The following is a 17,553-nucleotide window of genomic DNA, read 5'->3' as shown; positions in this document are numbered from 1 at the left end:
AGGTAAACTAAACCACTCTTTATATCTCTGTATTATTGTAGCTACATCTCTAAGTTTGCAGACAAGTTGTGAACTATTATCTGGTGGTTTCTCTATTTATTTCCCTCCACTTTCAAGCTTGTGGTGCCTTGCTTACATTTTGGATTCTTTTGAAGACATTACATAATTTTTGATAGCTTTCAAAAATATTTTCTCTGGTTCAAGCACACATTGAGTGGGATGCGAAGGAGGATCTGTGACTGTTCTGCAAGAGGTCAGACTAGACCACTCTTGTCACACTAATTCTTGTGTCAGCTTCAAGCACATACTCAGGGCATAAGGCTTGTTCATGATTCCCCTCCTGAATTACTGAAGTCACAGTATTGATAGCTGATCTGATTCAGGGGATAACACTGGGGCATTTACAGCTAGAGTTGCAGAGTGGAAATAAGATAGTTTTTTTTTTTTTTTTCTGTTTTCTGAGCTCTTGAGAACTAATTTTAAAATATGTATGTGTGTGTAATATATCTGTGGCTTATCTTTCTAATTACCAATATTATTGGCTTTAATTCATGGTAGCATCAGAGTAACTTCCTATCTCCTGCTTAATATTTTTGGAAAATAAATTTGCACCAAAGCCAATCATGCTGCAGGCAGTTAAAATAACTCCACAACCCCGAAAAGCAACAAGAGGCAAAACTATACTCACAGAATCTTTGTTCTAGTTTCTTTTGACTGATGTCTGATAAACATCTGGTGAATATTGAATTATAATTCTACCCATCTGTTACTGATAGCACAGCATGTTAGGTACTGTTACTAAGTTCAAGACTGCTGTGGTTCCTCATTCCCACACAGCCAGGTAAGGGTGTGAGGGGAGGGAAAAGGTGGGACAGGATACAGTCCCTAAGGTATTTTCAGTGGTGTTCAGCCTTCCTCAAATACATCTGAAATTTCCAAGGTTTTTAGGTTCTATTTCAACATCTAAGTTAGTGTCTGGGATTTCAAGAGACTCAATGTGCTTTGCACTATCAAGCTAGCCATTGCTGACAGAGCTGGAACAACACGTCTTAGGACATCTAGGCTACACCTCAACTAAATATACCCCAACAACAATGTTTTCTGATAGGAAAATCTACCTTCTACAGGCAGCAGTTGTGTGTTCAGACACACAAGGTAGCCTTACTTTACCAACCAGTTTTGCAATATGAGTTTTAAAAACAAGTAATGAGAAATGGTTGTTCTCTCATGAGAGACATTTGAACGTCTGTGTCACTTTTTTCCTCAAGATGCTGTTATCTTGAGAAAAAAAGTGATTTTTAATTTTTATTTGCCCGCTTTCTTCATTATGAAGTGAAGCCAAAATTTGCAGACAATATTAGCAGGATAACTTTAAAAAAATAGCTGTTACATATTTTTATATATAAAGAATTTTTTTTCAATATACAAACAAAAGAAATTCTATAGGATATAAAGAAAATGTATTTACTTTGCTTCTGTTTTGGGAGAACTGGTCTTTGTGAATTAAGCTCATGCAGGGGCTGTGTTGAGATTTTGTAGTTTCATTCCTACTCCAAGTTTCTGTCAGAAATTCTTGTTAAGTGTTTGTGCTTAGTCTGTCATGAGTGACTTCAGAATTTGTCCCTTAACTAATTGAACAGCTTTTTTCTGATGCTTTTTGTCTCCTGTTTTCTGCATAATCATGCTGAGTACATTTTGACCTCACCATTTTCCTTTCTTAAACCAATACAGCTGAAACAGGCCTGTTTCCAGGAATATATGTACACTTGGGTACCAAAACATGCAGGCACTCTATTTTTTAGTCTCTAAAGTCTTGTTAAAAATTAAGGCCAAGTATGGGGAACCATTGCAATAAGGTTTTCCAGTGGCCACATTGCTCCTTCATGAATCCACCTTCTATAAATTGGTTCCTTCTACCTTCAATGAACACGGTTCATAGCCCTCTGGATTAGAAGACGTAATACATCAATTATAGAGAAATAATCATAGAAGGACCCTCGCTTACCAGTTGCCAAGTAATTATTACAAAGTGCTGTTTGTCTCCTCAACTGATTTCAATGCCCTAGTGAGAAACACTCAGCCCCTCAAAGGACTAGGCCCTATGTCATTTCTAATCACATCCTTGGCTCCTCTCTAGTAGGTTTGGGCTTTAGCTGTTAGTCAAGCTGAGATGGTGGAATGGCATGAAGAGTTATAAGAATTAAAGATGGGAAACCTTCATCAGTTTATATTGCCTGCACTTGCGCCAAGATAGGACTCTTCAGACTTGCAAGTAATTGCTTTGAGTGAGTTTTGTAGCAGTCTACAGCTGTTCTTTCAAAGTTTGTAGTGATATCAATTAAGGAACAGTAGCTATAGTTACATACTGGGTTGGGATTCCTTAGAGGTACGATAGATTGTGACTAACAAAATGTCTGTCAGCTTGGTTTAGGGATTCTTTCACTTCAAAATGGTTACATTGAAAGTAATAAGCAAAACAATAAACCAGTCAATGTAGTATTCAGCTAGAATATTCTTTACTACTCGTATTAATTACCCCATAGTCACATAGCTCTGTGATTAAATTTACATTCCTAAAAATTCCCATTAAGACAGTGATTAACTTAAATCATTTTCTCTGCTTTCACACACAGATCAACTTGACATCATTTCAATGGCTGAAACAACAATGATGCCTGAGGAAATTGAGCTTGAGATGGCAAAGATCCAGAGACTTCGGGAAGTCTTAGTCAGAAGAGAATCAGAACTCAGGTTTATGTAAGTATCAATACTTCTGGGAAAAGACTATGCAAAATTAATCAAAATAGGAAAGAATGCTATTTAGAAGACCTTTATCTGCTTGACATTTTAAAAGGAAGAAAGATAGAGAGCATCCCAGTTAGGTGAATGCTTGCAAAATGCCATTGGGAAATTATTTTTGTAGTTGCAAAGGAAATTACCTTTTTTATTCAGCACCTTTTTTATTCAGCATGATTTGCAGAAAACATAAAAGGGATCTATTACTCACAAAGGGAAACTTTAGCAAAGTACGTGTCTACAGAGCATATTTTTATACCTGACTTCAATCCTTTGTGGGAAGGATATTTGTCTGAAGAAAATATCAACAGGTAGGGGATTTGGAGCTTTAATTCAGGCTTTATTCCTCACTTCATTAGTGGTCTTAGACAGTTCATGTCACAAGAGAGTACACTGTGTTCTGGACTAATAGCAGCCAAGATTTGACATTTGTTAAGTGGAAGCCATTATGTTGTGAACGCAGAACACATTTTGAAGTATCAAATTAAATACCAATACTCCAAGAGAGATTTTCAAAACTGTCAAAAGGGTCAGGCATATGAGGCTCACTGAAGGTTAATGAATGTTAATCCAGTTTTGATGATGAAGTCAATAAGGTTTATAATCCTAAATCACTGAATTTAGAAAACCAGGACTTACTTATTAATAAGGAGTGTACTATTTTGAAGTTCCATCTGTCCATGAGTACCTGAGGTCAGAAACTAATGCCTTTGCTGACAGGCCAAGAACCTCAGTAGATCTAACACTTGCTGAACCCAGATCTTTGGCATTAAGTGTAGCTATAGGAGCCTGAAAAAAGTTCACTTGCTCTCTTCTCCCTTTAAAGTACAAAGATAGGACTGGTACTTTAACGCTTACACCTGGAGATTAATTTCAGTGCCCTGACTTGCACTGCCAGAAGTTGAAATCTCACCCTGAAACAGCACAGACATGGAGTATTATCCCAGAAGACTTCAGCCCAGAATCGCTGCTTAGCCACCTTTGGAAATAGGGACTGGTAATAGTGACAGTGACCTTTAATAATGCTGTAGTGGTACAAATAAGGTAAACAAGAAAGGTTTTGTCACACCTGCTCCTGGTAGTCAACTGGGTTATTGGCTTGTACATAAATTTAATCCAGAAGAAGCCTCATAATTGAACCCTGTACTTCTCTTAGCATTTTCTGTATCAAACAAAGCACTGAAACTGTCCCAGTGAATGAGAGCCATGGTGAACATCTGCTTGTCATTACTTTACATGTTCTTCACTTGTTCTGTTTGTTCTGGTATCCAGTCTGTTCTTTTCATTTCCCCCATGCTCACGCTCATCTTATTCTTTACCCTGCATGGTCTAGCAGGTGTTTGAGTAAGAAACTTAACACAGAGGAGCTTGCTTATTGAAAAGGAAATATAACTGACATTCATACTGTGCAACAGTACTCTTCCTGCATTAGATATCACCCAAACGCTCTGCCTGGAGCTACCCAAGAGCACTCCCCAGCTGTCCACTGTCCGAGTGAGGAAAGTTCTTCTGAGCATGTCTCCACTAGGTTTGGCCCTAGGTATTAGCAAAGCAGGCAGATGAAAGAGGCAGCAACTGCCAGAGATGGCCCCACTTTTTTGTCTTTTCTAAGTCATGGAAAGCCAAGGTTGCTGCTGCCACTGTCTTCAGCAAGAGGGACTAAGGTCTGTGCCACTGTCACGGACCCTCTCATTCCTTCAGCAGCAGCCGGCCAAGATGACCACTTTTCCAAGGATATTCACACAGCTTTCTAGCCTGACTGCTCCCTTCTCTGTGGCACAATATCTTGACACTGCTCATTAATCCTTCAGACATTTAAATTCAGTTTCTTAACACCACTGAATAAAATGGTGAGATAGCATCTGTCTCTGCACTGGGACTCTACTTGCAAACCAAGACTGCACTGATCATGATTTTTCAAGCCCCATGTAGGCTTCCCATCTTTCTAAGCCCATTTACAACAGGCAGGTTCTTCATACTGTCTCATCAAGTATGAAAGAAAAAGCAGCCTCTCTCATTCACAGAGGCCTCCAGAATTAGAACATGCTTCCCCTAATAGTTTTTAGGAGTCCAAAAAATTGTCTATTTGACTTTTTCTCATTGTTTTTACATTTTATTCCTGACAAGTGAGAAGCATGTTGCTAGTGATGCCGAAGTAAGGTAGCAGCACCTGTTCTCTACTGCCTTTCATTCTGGTTAGTTTACACTGACAAGGACTCAGTTGCATTTGTCTTCAATGACAAAAGTCTTTTAATGTCAAATGTCTTTTAATGACCTGTGATGGGTTGACCCTGGCTGGATGCCACATGTCCACCAAAGCCGCTCTATCACTCCCCTCCTCAGCTGGACAGCAGAGAGAAAATATAACAAAAGGCTCGTGGGTTGAAAAGGAGAAGGAGAGATCACTCACCAATTACTATCACAGGCAAAACAGACTCAACTTGGGAAATTAGTTTAATTTATTGCCAATCAAATCAGAGTAGAATAATGAGAAAGAAAACCAAATCTTAAAAACACCTTGACCTTGCAGAGTTGTTTCTCTCACATATTCTCACTCTTCTCTCTGGCTGCTGCCACGCAGTTTTTTTCTCCCCCTTCTTAAATACATTATCACAGAGGTGCTACCACCATCGCAGATGGGCTCAGCCTTGGCCAGCAGCGGGTCTGTCTTGGAGCCGGCTGGCATTGACTCTATTGGACATAGGGGAAGCTTCTAGCAGCTTCTCACAGAAGCCACCCCCGCTACCAAAACCTTACCACACAAACCCAGTACGTGACCTCTTGCTGAGATTAACAGTACAACTCACGGCTACCTCAGTGGTCCAAGTTTTTTATCTGTTTAACTAAGCAAATTAAATAGACTGTAATTCATAGACATGTTGTGAAAGACTGTATGTGGCCATATGTAATTTTTTCTTTTTTTTTTCCTAAAGTAATGCATTGCCAGTGTCCCAAGACTAGAAGTCCATATGTAGGTCATTAATTTTAGTAGTTGTTTTCTTCTGCCAGGACTAGATTCCCTTATGAATGACCTATACAACCAACTGCATGAAGATGAGCTATATCAGACAGGTTGAAGGCAGACTTGACTTTGAACATGTTGCTGCTAAGTAGCAATACTGCACCTACGCTCAGACCACTGAGTTCAAGATCAGCTTTAATGAGAACCAGATTTCTTTAGTTCTTGTACCTGCTTTAACTTTTCATTCAATTATAACAAAAGGGTAAAACATACATATAGTAATGGAGAAAATAAGTGGTATGTTTATATTCTCTTTTTTTTCCCTCATGCTGTTAGCAACAGAGTAGAAATTCTCTTCAGTTAAATTGGGCTTTTTTTAGTTCATGTAAAAGCATGAACATGAAATAATTCCATATCACTTACACATCCAGCTATAGCTTAGATTGCCAGCTACGTTTTTAAAAGTAATGGGTCATTCTTCTCACTGTCTCTCTGTATGATTGATTTTTTTTTATTCATATGTATCCAGATCCTAAAGCTAGGACAAAGTACATTGTAGCTGTGCTTTAAAATAAATAAATAAATAAACTCGAGGGCTTGTGCTCTGAGTGTTTCACCAGCCCTAGCAGCAGCCATGGCTCCCTCCTGTTAGAGGCATACAGCCTGTCAGCTTTACTTACACACACCAGTAACTACCACAACTCTTCGCAGCACAGACACTGTATTTTAACAGTATTCACACTCAAGAATAAGACAAAACACTGCAAGCTAGACCTGTTGCTAATGGAAATCAGAGCAAGCTCTTCCCCTGTCAGAGCAATACAGGTTTAATCCATGGAAGGAACTTGCTCTAAGACTGCTAATTGAGATTACTATTTTCCTTGAGGAAGACGCACAAAGAAGATCGGGATGGGATAATAATAAAACTCACTGTTACTGATGTTTGAAACAGCTCTGCAACAACACGTTGTCTTTAACTGTTGTGTCAACATTTTGCCTAAACAAATGCAGTATCCATAAAATAAGGGCATTTGGCAGAGAACTGCTCCAAGAACAAAAAATAAACCAAACTGAAAAAAACCCCCTAGCAAGGTCTGGATGCTCAGCAGACCTGGAGTTGGTTTGCATTTTTCACACTGCTGTGCGTGAACCAGTAAAACTTTTCCTGCTGCTATGCGAGATCACCCATAACGTAATATTCTTTCAGGCAGTTCCTCAGCTGTGATCTATATAGCATGCGTCTCTCTTCAAGCGACATGAACTCTACATGAGGGATTCTTTAGCAAAACATACAGACAGCTTCCCTTGCTTTAAAAGTTAAGGCATCGAGGCCTTATTTTTACCATAGTAATACTATAAGGTCCATCTTCCCTCTCCCCACTGAACAAAGTAACACCAATGACTCATAAAGTCTGTCGGACAACAAAGGGATAAAAAGAAATATGTTGTTCCTACGTCGCTACACAAATGTTACATTATAGTACTCACAGTTGGTAACACTGCAGTATCTAAATAAAATCTTTACTGAACGGTTTATCATCACTAAAAGCTTTAGAAGAGTCACCCTGTAGGGGTGAAAGAGTGGGATGGTGAAGAAATAAAAGCAGATACTTAATTATCATTATTATTTCAAAGCAAGTCCTAAAGTCTTTGAGAATCAGGCAGTGCGATTAAACTAAAAAATGAAAGGATTTAATAGTATTAGACTTGAACACTACTCTGTACCACTTTTTAAAAACCATAAAAAACTGTATGCGTGTTTTTTTTTCTCATACATATCCAAGCAGGCTCTGTGTCTCATCTGGTAGCCTACGCCTATCAAACATACTATTAGTTCAAGAAACCTAGATTTTCAGTTTTCAAAATTAAAGTGAGGAAAATTGCAATTATATTTGAACAAATTTCACATACATTTCTGTGATTAAGTATTGAGTTAAAACATCAAAGCTTGGGTTTTTAGTTCTGAATTTCCCCCCACCTCTTTGTAACAGTCACACTGTGAATAAGCAAGTTGCTTTGTGCTGTGCTGGATATAGAAATTACTCACAATCTTCACTCTGGGTCACTGACAGAAAGGTTAATGTCCTCAGGAAGAAATCTTCCACCTTTAGAAAGAGATTTGGACACCCTGTCAGCAACAGTAACTCACACGATACTGAAGTCAGTCACCAGATAAAAGACCTCACCTACCTGCAGGCTTATGATTCTAGTTAAAGAAGAGAAGAAGCAGCAAAAATTCCTTTAATAAGTGACACACTTTATTTTTAAAGTTTAGAGGGAGTCCTTCATAGGGGCCATTCCACTGCAGAGCCATGCAAGGCTTGCCCTCACACGTGAACTGAGCTCTGCAGCCACATGAGACAAAATGGCTGCCATTCTGTGGCAGCTCAGCCAAACAATACAAAATGGCTGCCTTGCCTGTGGGGTCACTGCAGTGACCCTTCCCCTGGCACCCACCTTCCTCTCGCAACAGCTCTGAGGAATTTTTTTCCTTCCTTACAAACTCTGTGTGCTCCCCTTATTGTCTGCTCGGCTGTGTGGCATAGAGGGCTGTGGGCTGCAAGCTAAGGTCCTCAAAAAACGATGTTTTTCTAGCGACCACCTCCAATGCCCCTGGCTCTGGTGGGGATGGTAACAGAGCACGGGCAAGTCCATCCCAGGAGGCTGTCATGAAAACCGGGGGATATGTGGATGCAGGGCTGTTAAGTGCACGTGCCCTCCACCTGTTCTTCAATAAAAACACTCACTGCTCAGATCACCCCAAGCACAGCACCAAAGGCGGCCATGTATCCTGGTTCAAACCTGAACTCAGTGCTATTTTTGGGGCACAGCTCTGAAAATTAAACTGTCTGGCAGACATCTACTGACAGCTTCCAAAAATTGCATCATTCCTGCCTGGTGGACAAGTCAGGTATGTATGAATATCCATCAAAATTATTTTAAAATTCAGAAGATATCTAAGAAGGTGTTACAATTTGTCCACCTCTCTATACCAGGCCCACAAATCATGTACTGTCCATAGCCCCACGGATCAATACATACTGTTTTTTAGTGACAGACCAGTAATTTACTGTTGAAGGGGAACCTGTGTTTGCTCTTAGACAAATATAGGTATTTCTGTAGTCTGCCTGTCACTATGTTAAAGAAAAACTTCCCCAAAATACAGAAGAAATAGAACATTCCATGAGAACAGTGGAAACAGGATTTACCCTGTAAAAAATCCCAAAGATTTTTAAGTGAAGACCACAAATATCCATATAGTTTCCATACACGTGATTTTTCTCTTTTCTGCTGCTTTGTAGTCCTTTGTATGCTCTTTTGTCTCTGCCTTGCAGATAGAAGTGGAAATTCCTTACTGGTGTTCTAAACATAATGTGAGACCTCATTTCAGTAATTAAAAACTAAAGCACTTAAAGACAAATATATACTTAAACAGTGTAACTTTGTGGAACTCTGAAGTGAAGCAAAAACATACAGTACAGGAAACTCCAATTGACATCTCTGATTTTCAAATTTGTGAGGCTTCTTTATTGCAAAATACTTAACGCTTTTTAATTTTGAAGCCTTAATTTGTGAAGCTCAATAAAATTCAATGTGTGACAGCATGTTCTTAGCCTGTACCCTGATTTTTTTTTTAAAAGCAAGGGAAGCAGCTCAACGCTTTTACCTATTTAACAGATCACATGCTATATACCACAGTGTAATACTTCATCTTGTAGTGTATACTTTAAAAGAGACCAGCTTTCTGATAATTCTTGTTTTTCTTTTTATCAATACAAAGAAATAAAGAAAGCAAAATCAGCTGAAGCAGTTGATTAACAGGTAATAATGTTTCTAAACCTTGGTGCAAATTGCAAGTCAGATATTAGCCTTTGTAAGCCTGTCTTTTGCTTTGCTCCATGCTGTTATTTCTTCCTTTAAAAAGAAAAGGAGGGCAGCTGAAGACAGCTGTACTCTTCATATCCAGGAAATACATACTATTTCCAGCTGAATACCTGCTTGCTATGAAGAATTACCTAAAGTTTACACAGAACCAATTTTCAGATTATAAAATCAAGCCTTCCTCAATTAGGTAAGGCCACAGTTTACATTGTGCAATCACATTGTAGCTCAGGCAACCACAGTTGCAGCAGAGCAGATGCACTGTGATTTGCTTTGTAATTGCATTATCAAATCCTATTTTTGTCTCAAGACCCTGCCTCACTTAGTGCTCAGGATACACCTTCTCAGAGTTTGTCAAGATTATGTAGCAATTGTGGCTGTTTGTAGCACCTCTCCTTCTATGCTACTGATATTGTGAAATTTCAAAAAATTACGCCAGGAGCTGTTGTGACCATCTCCAGCCATCGCAGGAAATGAAAACATAGCTTAAAGCCATCATATGCTATCTATCTCCAGCTCTTCTGGGTTTAGTTTCAGAAAAGCTGAGGACTCAGCACGTATTGATATGAAGGAGACAGTATGTACAGAAAAGCATCAGTTTATAGCTAGCCAGCATTCCCCCTCATTTGCTTCTCAGGCTTCTCTCAGCTCCTTTCTTAAAATGTTCTCTATAAAAAGAGTTCTGGGTCAAACTGTGAATTTTCAATCTGTCTTTGCTGTTAAGGAAAGCAAACATACCACGTCAGAACATGCACACTCACTCTCTCTAATTCTCCTGTCCCACTTCCTTTTTTCCTTTCCTGGTGAAATAAGCTGTGGGATTTGCTCAAGCAGCATCCTCTTCTTTGCACATTGAATGTGTTACTGCTATGCATACTTGCGTGTGGCTTCAGAAGCAGTTTAGGATTCATGTCACTGGGGGGCATGGAAATCTACCGTGCTGAAAGACACGATTGTAAAAATGGATAATGCATGTGTTAGCTCAGTGTAGCTGACAGAGGAGACAAGCAGGAAAACCTCAGACCTCTATATGATATCGGAATAGATCAAAACTGAACCTCAAAATCATTTGTAGTGCAAAGTTCATGCATTTTAAAATGTACTAGCATATTCTGACCCAGTAAATATTAATAGTATAGGTGAAATCTTATCACCCACAGTTACTGCCTATGCCTGTGAATAGAAAAGGGATGGAGTTCTTATAAAGTAGCATTCACTGTCATCATGAAACATGCTCCTTAGGAGATCTGCCAGTGCCTGACACTGCTGGCTTTCCAGATGGAAAGCAAAACTTGAAGCCAGCTATATTGGATGACCTTGAACTAAAACTGCAGAAGTTGCTTCCACCTGTGATCGTTGTCTTGGGAGTTGTTATTTCTGCAATGTAGGTGATGCTGAATGGCAGGTTTTTATATATAGGGAATGTAAGATATTAAATAGCAAGCCCTATTAGGTTGCTTTAGGCAATTGTTGAAAACAGTTTTACTTACCTCATTAAATTTGTTTTATCTACAAAAATATTATAAATATAACACACAGAGTATTTGCTTAATGTCTGTGTGGTTACTACATTGCTAAACTAATACTGTAAAAAAGCCAAATTCACCTCCGCATTGACTTAGCAGAATTAAAATTGGTCATTGTCTTTGTACATGCTCGCTACACACCATTAGATGACTCCCTCTTCTCCAGAGTGCTCATAATATCTACATCATCCAAATTCTCCATAGATCCATTCAGGGTTTTAGGCCATTTTACACTATTATGTTTGCTTACTTGTAATCCCAGGAACAATTACCATTTATGTAGATAAGTTTGCTCCAGCTTGACTTTGCCCTGGTAATAAACTCACACTAGCAGTCCTACAGCTTCATTAGCTGTCCAGAGTACATAATTAATCCCTGATTTGTTTTGGTTTTTTCTTGCTTCCAATCAGGCTTACTTTTTCTTTACTCGCCTTTTTAACCTTTAGCCTTTTCCCACTTTGCAAAAAAACCATAAATCTCTCTTTTGATGCTGTGACATCGATGTACCCATTGCTAGTAGTAGTAGAGGTGGGACGGTCAGTAATGGTCATTCTGTAGGGCACTGGACATAATGGTAGAATCTCAAATTTAGGGCAAACTCATCATGGAGAAAAATTTATAGTCCATATTCCTTCTAAGGACAATAACACATCAACAGAGGTCAAACAGGATTCTCACCTTTATGTCTTTTGCAGTATGCACAGCATGCTGGTATTTTAAAGTACAGAAAGGTATGTCTGCTAATTGCGTGGCTTTATGCCACTGCAAAGTGAAGCAACATCAAGCTACACAAGAACTATGAAAGTGAGAGGTTAATTCCTTTGGTGATGACAACCTTCAATAAACCAACTTAGAAATCCTATGTTTTAACTTAGAGTAAGTGCAGTAAATCTAGCAGACTCACACAAAGTGGAACGTGAAACAGTCTCTCATTACTGGCTAAATTAAAAAAGTAATACTGTACTACAAAGCCTGCTTATTTATGTGGGGTGTTTTCCATTCTGAAGTGAGAAGAGGCAGCAATGATTGCTGTCTTTGTATGAACAAAGTTCATTTCAAATTTTAATTACTTTTTCAACCAAATACTTTATCTCCGTTTCTAGTGACTCACTAATGTAGCATCAACTGTGACTTCTCAGTGGTTTAATGCCACATGTGGCAACACACTGAGCATCACCCTGGGTAATGGTGAGAGGGAGGAAGAGTGTAAAAGAGATAAACAGTCTGTCAAAGGTGAATAACAATGGTAACTCACTGGTTATATATTGCTATGCAGGTGGTCTGACTTTGCTTTCTTGGCTAGTTTTGATTCTTTCTCTGCTACTTCTGATCATTGTACTCTATATTATCTATTTTCTCTCCTCTAAGTTTAAGCACGGAATTCTCTTAGGACTGTTTACTTACATGTACAGCGTCTAGTACTTCTGAGTTTGACACCTAGCTGTTACTACAGTGCAAAGAAATAACACCAACAGAACCAGATTTTTTTTCATGAATAGAGTTGTTGTTGTCAGTGTTTTCTGATAAGATCTGTCTTTTCATGGAAAGGAGTAATAAGTCTTTTGTCCTTCACAGTTCTATAATCTTAAAAATACAATATAACTTACTGAGAATTCCTTTTTTTTCCTGACTGTACCTTGCCCTAGGGTCATAGGATGCACTTTAGGATGCTGTAGAGAAGGAGGAAGTTGCGTGATAATACATATTTTTCGATAAATATACATGTCAGGTTGTCGGCTTCGTAAGATAAGGTGCCATTAAGGAAAATATCAAGCCTAGCTTTATGAGGGTGTCCCACCCCTGTCCCATTGATATAGCCTGGTGTGGCACTCGCTCTTCTGCAAGATAGGATTAATTTGAGGCTGTGACTGTATGTCCCCATTCGTCTTTTGCATCCCAAGAACATTGCAATGGTGTCTTACCTGCAAATAACCAGAGTCTTTGAGGAAATAACCAGGAAACGGTAAGCTGGGAAATGGTGCAACCTGGTTTCTGTAATGAAGGTTGTCAGATACTCAAAGCTTGAGGCTTCTGAGATTAGGGTCAGCATTTCTAAGGAAATACCACGAATCTGGGAGCCTCATGGATGTCAGCGTGCCCACTATAGAGCTGGTAACTCTTGGAAGGTCCAGCTCTGGTGAGTGTCTCCCAGCTCTTCAGATGGGAGCCTGGAAGCCTCAGGAACGTGAGTTCAGGACAGAACTGCAAAGTTCCAGACTGTGCACTTTAAGCTGAAAGTATAAATACAAATCAGCTCTCAAAGAAGAAATAAAAATGCCTTTGTTCAGTTTGATCTCTCTGCAGAGCCATCTCCTTTGCCGTGCTGACAGCAAACAATCAACCCCAGAGGAAAAAATGACATTACACTTTCAACTGTGTGACAGTAGAAATGCTAGAAATGCTGTCAAAATGCTCAGAAAGGAAAAGCATTTTTTTAGTGGGCTATAACGATAAACGTATCTTTAGCAAAGTATTTATAATGAATTGTAGACTTAGTACCTGTTAGTTGAGGTGTTGGTGTCTTAAAAAAGAAGAAAATGTAAAGGGAGGTATTTTCATCTCTATTGGACAGATAGAAAAATAATTATTTAATAGAAATTTTTCTTTAAGTAGCATTTTCTACACTGAATATATGTTGTGGTTGTCACAAATTGGTGTTAACAGAAGAGGGAGCAGCTCTGGGGATCTTGAATCTTTTTACTTAGTCCTTTTTAGGTCAGTAATTTAGCACTATATTTCCAAACGTAACCTTTATTTTCAAACTGTTTTTGATTTCCCAGTTCTTAGCTACCTGTGGTCTGGTTTGCATGAGTGGATGGTAGAATGAATTGTCTGCCATGAGACCATGTATCCAAGATAATGTACTCATAATACATCATGCATATGTAGCACTCACAGTTACTGTGGCCCACCCTTATGCACAGCTGATCTTCTTATAGCCAAGGCTCTGTAGTAACATGTAACTTTAGACCTGTGGTATTTCAGTGGTCTCTCTCACTTGCCTTCTGCTATAAATAGGAGAGTACAGATCAGTGACGATTCAACAGTGAATTGAAAAGTCCTGAAATGGACTGACTGTCAATGTTTAATTTTATACCAGATACCTTTGTATTCTTTTTAGCTTTGATACCAAATAGTTGCTTTTCTTACTTAAAAATAAGAAATTAAGGTCAAATACGGAGGCAAATTAATAAGGAAATTTATCATCGATTTTGCTAGAGACAATACATAGCCAAACCTAGAGTTTCCTACCCATGCTGCCTAATAACAAAAAATAAAACTACCAGACCAGCTTAAATGAACCATGCACATAAGCTGGCCCTCTGCTTTTACATGCAGTCTTCTGTATGCTACTTCAATGGGGTTAGATACTTCTGAATTTAAATCTAACTCCTCTGTTGTATGTTTTTAGACAAATTAGCTTAATTTTTGCCAGATGGAGAAATATTCCTCTCCACAGGGGGGCATTTCTAGGAAAGCTCCTCTTGTTACTCTGGAGGTTGACAGTAAAACTTTGTAACTGGCAGAGGAGATGGCCAAGCTCAAAAGAATTTAATGGCAGTGAGAATGAAATACAGATTCTTTAGATACTGTTACGAATTTCTGTGAAATATACCTTAAATATGACCTCCAGGGACTGAGATTTTCAAGTCTTGCCATTTTCAATTGTCTGAAACAACAGCTGAATTACATTACTTTGCAAGTTGCAGTCCAGTGCTTCTATCCACTGTTAGTCCATCAGAGAGCACTGTTAACAAGAAACGATAGACACACTTATTTTAATAGTTAATCATGGGACTTCTGATTTGTAACCTGACCTGCCAAGCAGGCTGGTCAGCAATCTGTTACCTTAATTGCCAGCTCTGTGTCTTCCAGCCTGAGCAGCACCAGGTGCTGAGCTAAATAACAAGGTGATAAACGCACACTGTAATGACTCAGACAACTTATGCTATATTCATTAAATGTTGTCTGTGATTTCACAGATTTATAATTAGAAGCTTTAAGAAACTAATATGAATCGACAGGGACAAAATGGAGTCAAATGTAGAAGAGGGGCATACATAAACTTCTTGTTTTCTTCTATTCCCAGAATACTTTCACCAATTCCAGATTCCTCACAGCTTTGGTAAGGCCTTAAACACCTGCAGTCCCCAAAGGCAGCCTCCACTGATGTCCCTCCTCCCCATCTCAGTCCTTTTTTTAACAAACCTGCAGCTTGACAATACATGACTATCTCTGCAGCAATTCTCTTTTATTTCTACACAGCTCTTTACTTCAATCACCCAAATTTCTCCATCACTAGTGGCTGCTCCTGGCTGGTGTTCAGCATGTTCACTGGTGACACAACCAACATGATCATCTTCTTACCTCTATGTTGAGACCTTCTCTAGATAAATGGAATCATGTCAGCTCGTGACTTAGCATGATATCTGGTTCTTAGGCCATCTCCTAGACTGGCACTATCAAAGTCTTCAGAAACTCTAACAATTACAAGCATTTTACTTCTGGGATAGGAATATATTAAAACAGAACTAAAAATAACCTAAGTGCCTGCAAACCCTCTTGGAAGAGATGGAAGGAAACCAACAAAACCACTCTAATTTTTTTTAACTTCAAGAACTTTAATGCAATAATGGAAAACAAAAGAATCTCAGACCCTCTCTTTATAGACATGCTAGAGGGAGCAGAGATCTATTTCTACGTTTGAAAGTCACTCAGCAAAGGCTCTCTAGACACACTAAACTGCTTTGCTTGTCCTGAAATCAATGAAAAATATATTTGATGCTTATGTAGCTGTTATTAATAGTGCTTAGTCTGAAATCTTAAGCATTCGACAACCTTGTTAGCCATCTCTTTTTCTTTGGCTGACCATTAAGGTGAGCATTTAGTGATTTTCCTACTGCTTTTTACTATCATTTTTGCTTTTTTCCCCATCCATGGCTCTAGATGGTAGCTAGGTCTTACACTAGGGAATTTGTTTTTTTATCCTCAGCTGAAATGGCAGCAGAAAAATTTAGCTGCTATGGAATAATTTCTGTTGAAACAAAACAAAACGCTTCTTTTGTGTTCAGTATAGAAAGTTTCTTTTTTAAGTCCTGCCTGTCATTATCTTCCACAGCCTCCGAGACCTGCTAGGGCACAGCTGAATGGAAGGTCTCCTCTCTGTTTCCTTGCCCTGCTCCCCCTCAGTCCAGATGGTGCAGGCAGAGGTGACTCATGCTGTTACCTCACTTGTGGAGATTATGGGAATGACAGTGCTCACAGCATTCTCCTGGTAACTGGACCACAGAAACACGTATTGCGGCTGAGTCACTGTGCCAGATTATTGCAGACTCTTCCGACCCACTTATTTTTCTGTCATTTTGTGACATGTTTAGAAAAATCTTTTGCTCATGCTGTTTATTCATTATGAGCTATTTCATCTTTTTTTGGGCAAACACAGTCTGCTTTTAGGTGTTGATGATACTGCTTGAAATACCAAGAGAGAAAAGAAGAATACATGCTTATGTGATATCTGTAAGCATACAGAGGGTTTCTTGCAATAAGCCATCAAGAAACACAAAAGCAGAAAGGCAGACAGTGTGTCAGGAATACATGAAAGCACACTGAGAATTCATCCCTAGTTCAATACTATTGCAATTACTCCAGGAATGGATTTGGGCTCTTGAGAAAAAAGAAATGTTTTATCATACTCATAACTCATGTGTTTAAGATTGCTGGGCAGACATTTAAAGCTCAGCTCTGGGGGAAAAACTGACATGTTGTAACTGCTGTTTGCTTTACTGATGTTTTTTCTACAACATCAAAAACAATTTCACAGGGACTGGAAAGAACTCTCTATTCCAGAGAACAGAGAGTTCAGCAAAGGTGGTTTGTATATTGCAAATTTTATGTAAATGCCTCAAGCAGCTTTGCAGATTACTTAAACAGACCTGGAGGGTGTCATTTCAATACCCTGTGCCATGCTGTATCTATAGGGAAAAAGCCATTACATTCTGCACAGACCAACAACCTGACTGTGCTGCTTTCCTTTGAGAAAAGCACGAGGTGCACAGGGAGCACAGTGCTCTTTAAGCTGGACAATAGTCTGTGTAACTTCTCCTCTTGGTCATCTTGCATTTGACTTATAACACAGGAGAGGAAGTGCTGCAGAAGTAGGCTCAGCGTGTTTCTCCATCTTCTCTGTAAAAGGTTAGGGGACCCAAAGGAGTTTTGTTTTCTTTACTCTGCAGATTCCTGCTCTCTTTAAGATTCCCAAAAGCTCTTTTTACTTCCTAAAGAGGTCTGATGGTAATACAAATATCCTCTCAGTAAATCCCTGCTGACTATCCAACTTTCAAATGAGAAATCCGCTGGGATTTGATTCTTTTTTTTTTTTTTTCAGAG

The 17,553-nt window shown here is 39.0% G+C and overlaps 1 protein-coding gene across 1 annotated transcript in view; it reads left to right on the top strand.

Moving 5' to 3' along the window:
* LOC309410442 (bMERB domain-containing protein 1) overlaps window positions 1-17,553 on the top strand; it is a gene marked incomplete at its 3' end in the record, with an annotated part of 52,041 nt that overhangs the window by 25,387 nt on the left and 9,101 nt on the right. The window contains exon 2 of the mRNA XM_082006825.1: window positions 2,634-2,757. Within this exon, the coding sequence (XP_081862951.1) occupies window positions 2,634-2,757 (124 nt within the window). The remainder of the gene's footprint in view (window positions 1-2,633; window positions 2,758-17,553) is intronic.

This window comes from Phaethon aethereus (genome assembly GCF_964289735.1).
Source record: "Phaethon aethereus genome assembly, chromosome: 15".
NCBI classification, from domain to species: Eukaryota; Metazoa; Chordata; class Aves; order Phaethontiformes; family Phaethontidae; genus Phaethon; species Phaethon aethereus.
The sequence above is the reverse complement of the archived record's forward strand: the minus strand, read 5'-3'. Positions and strand labels throughout refer to the sequence as shown.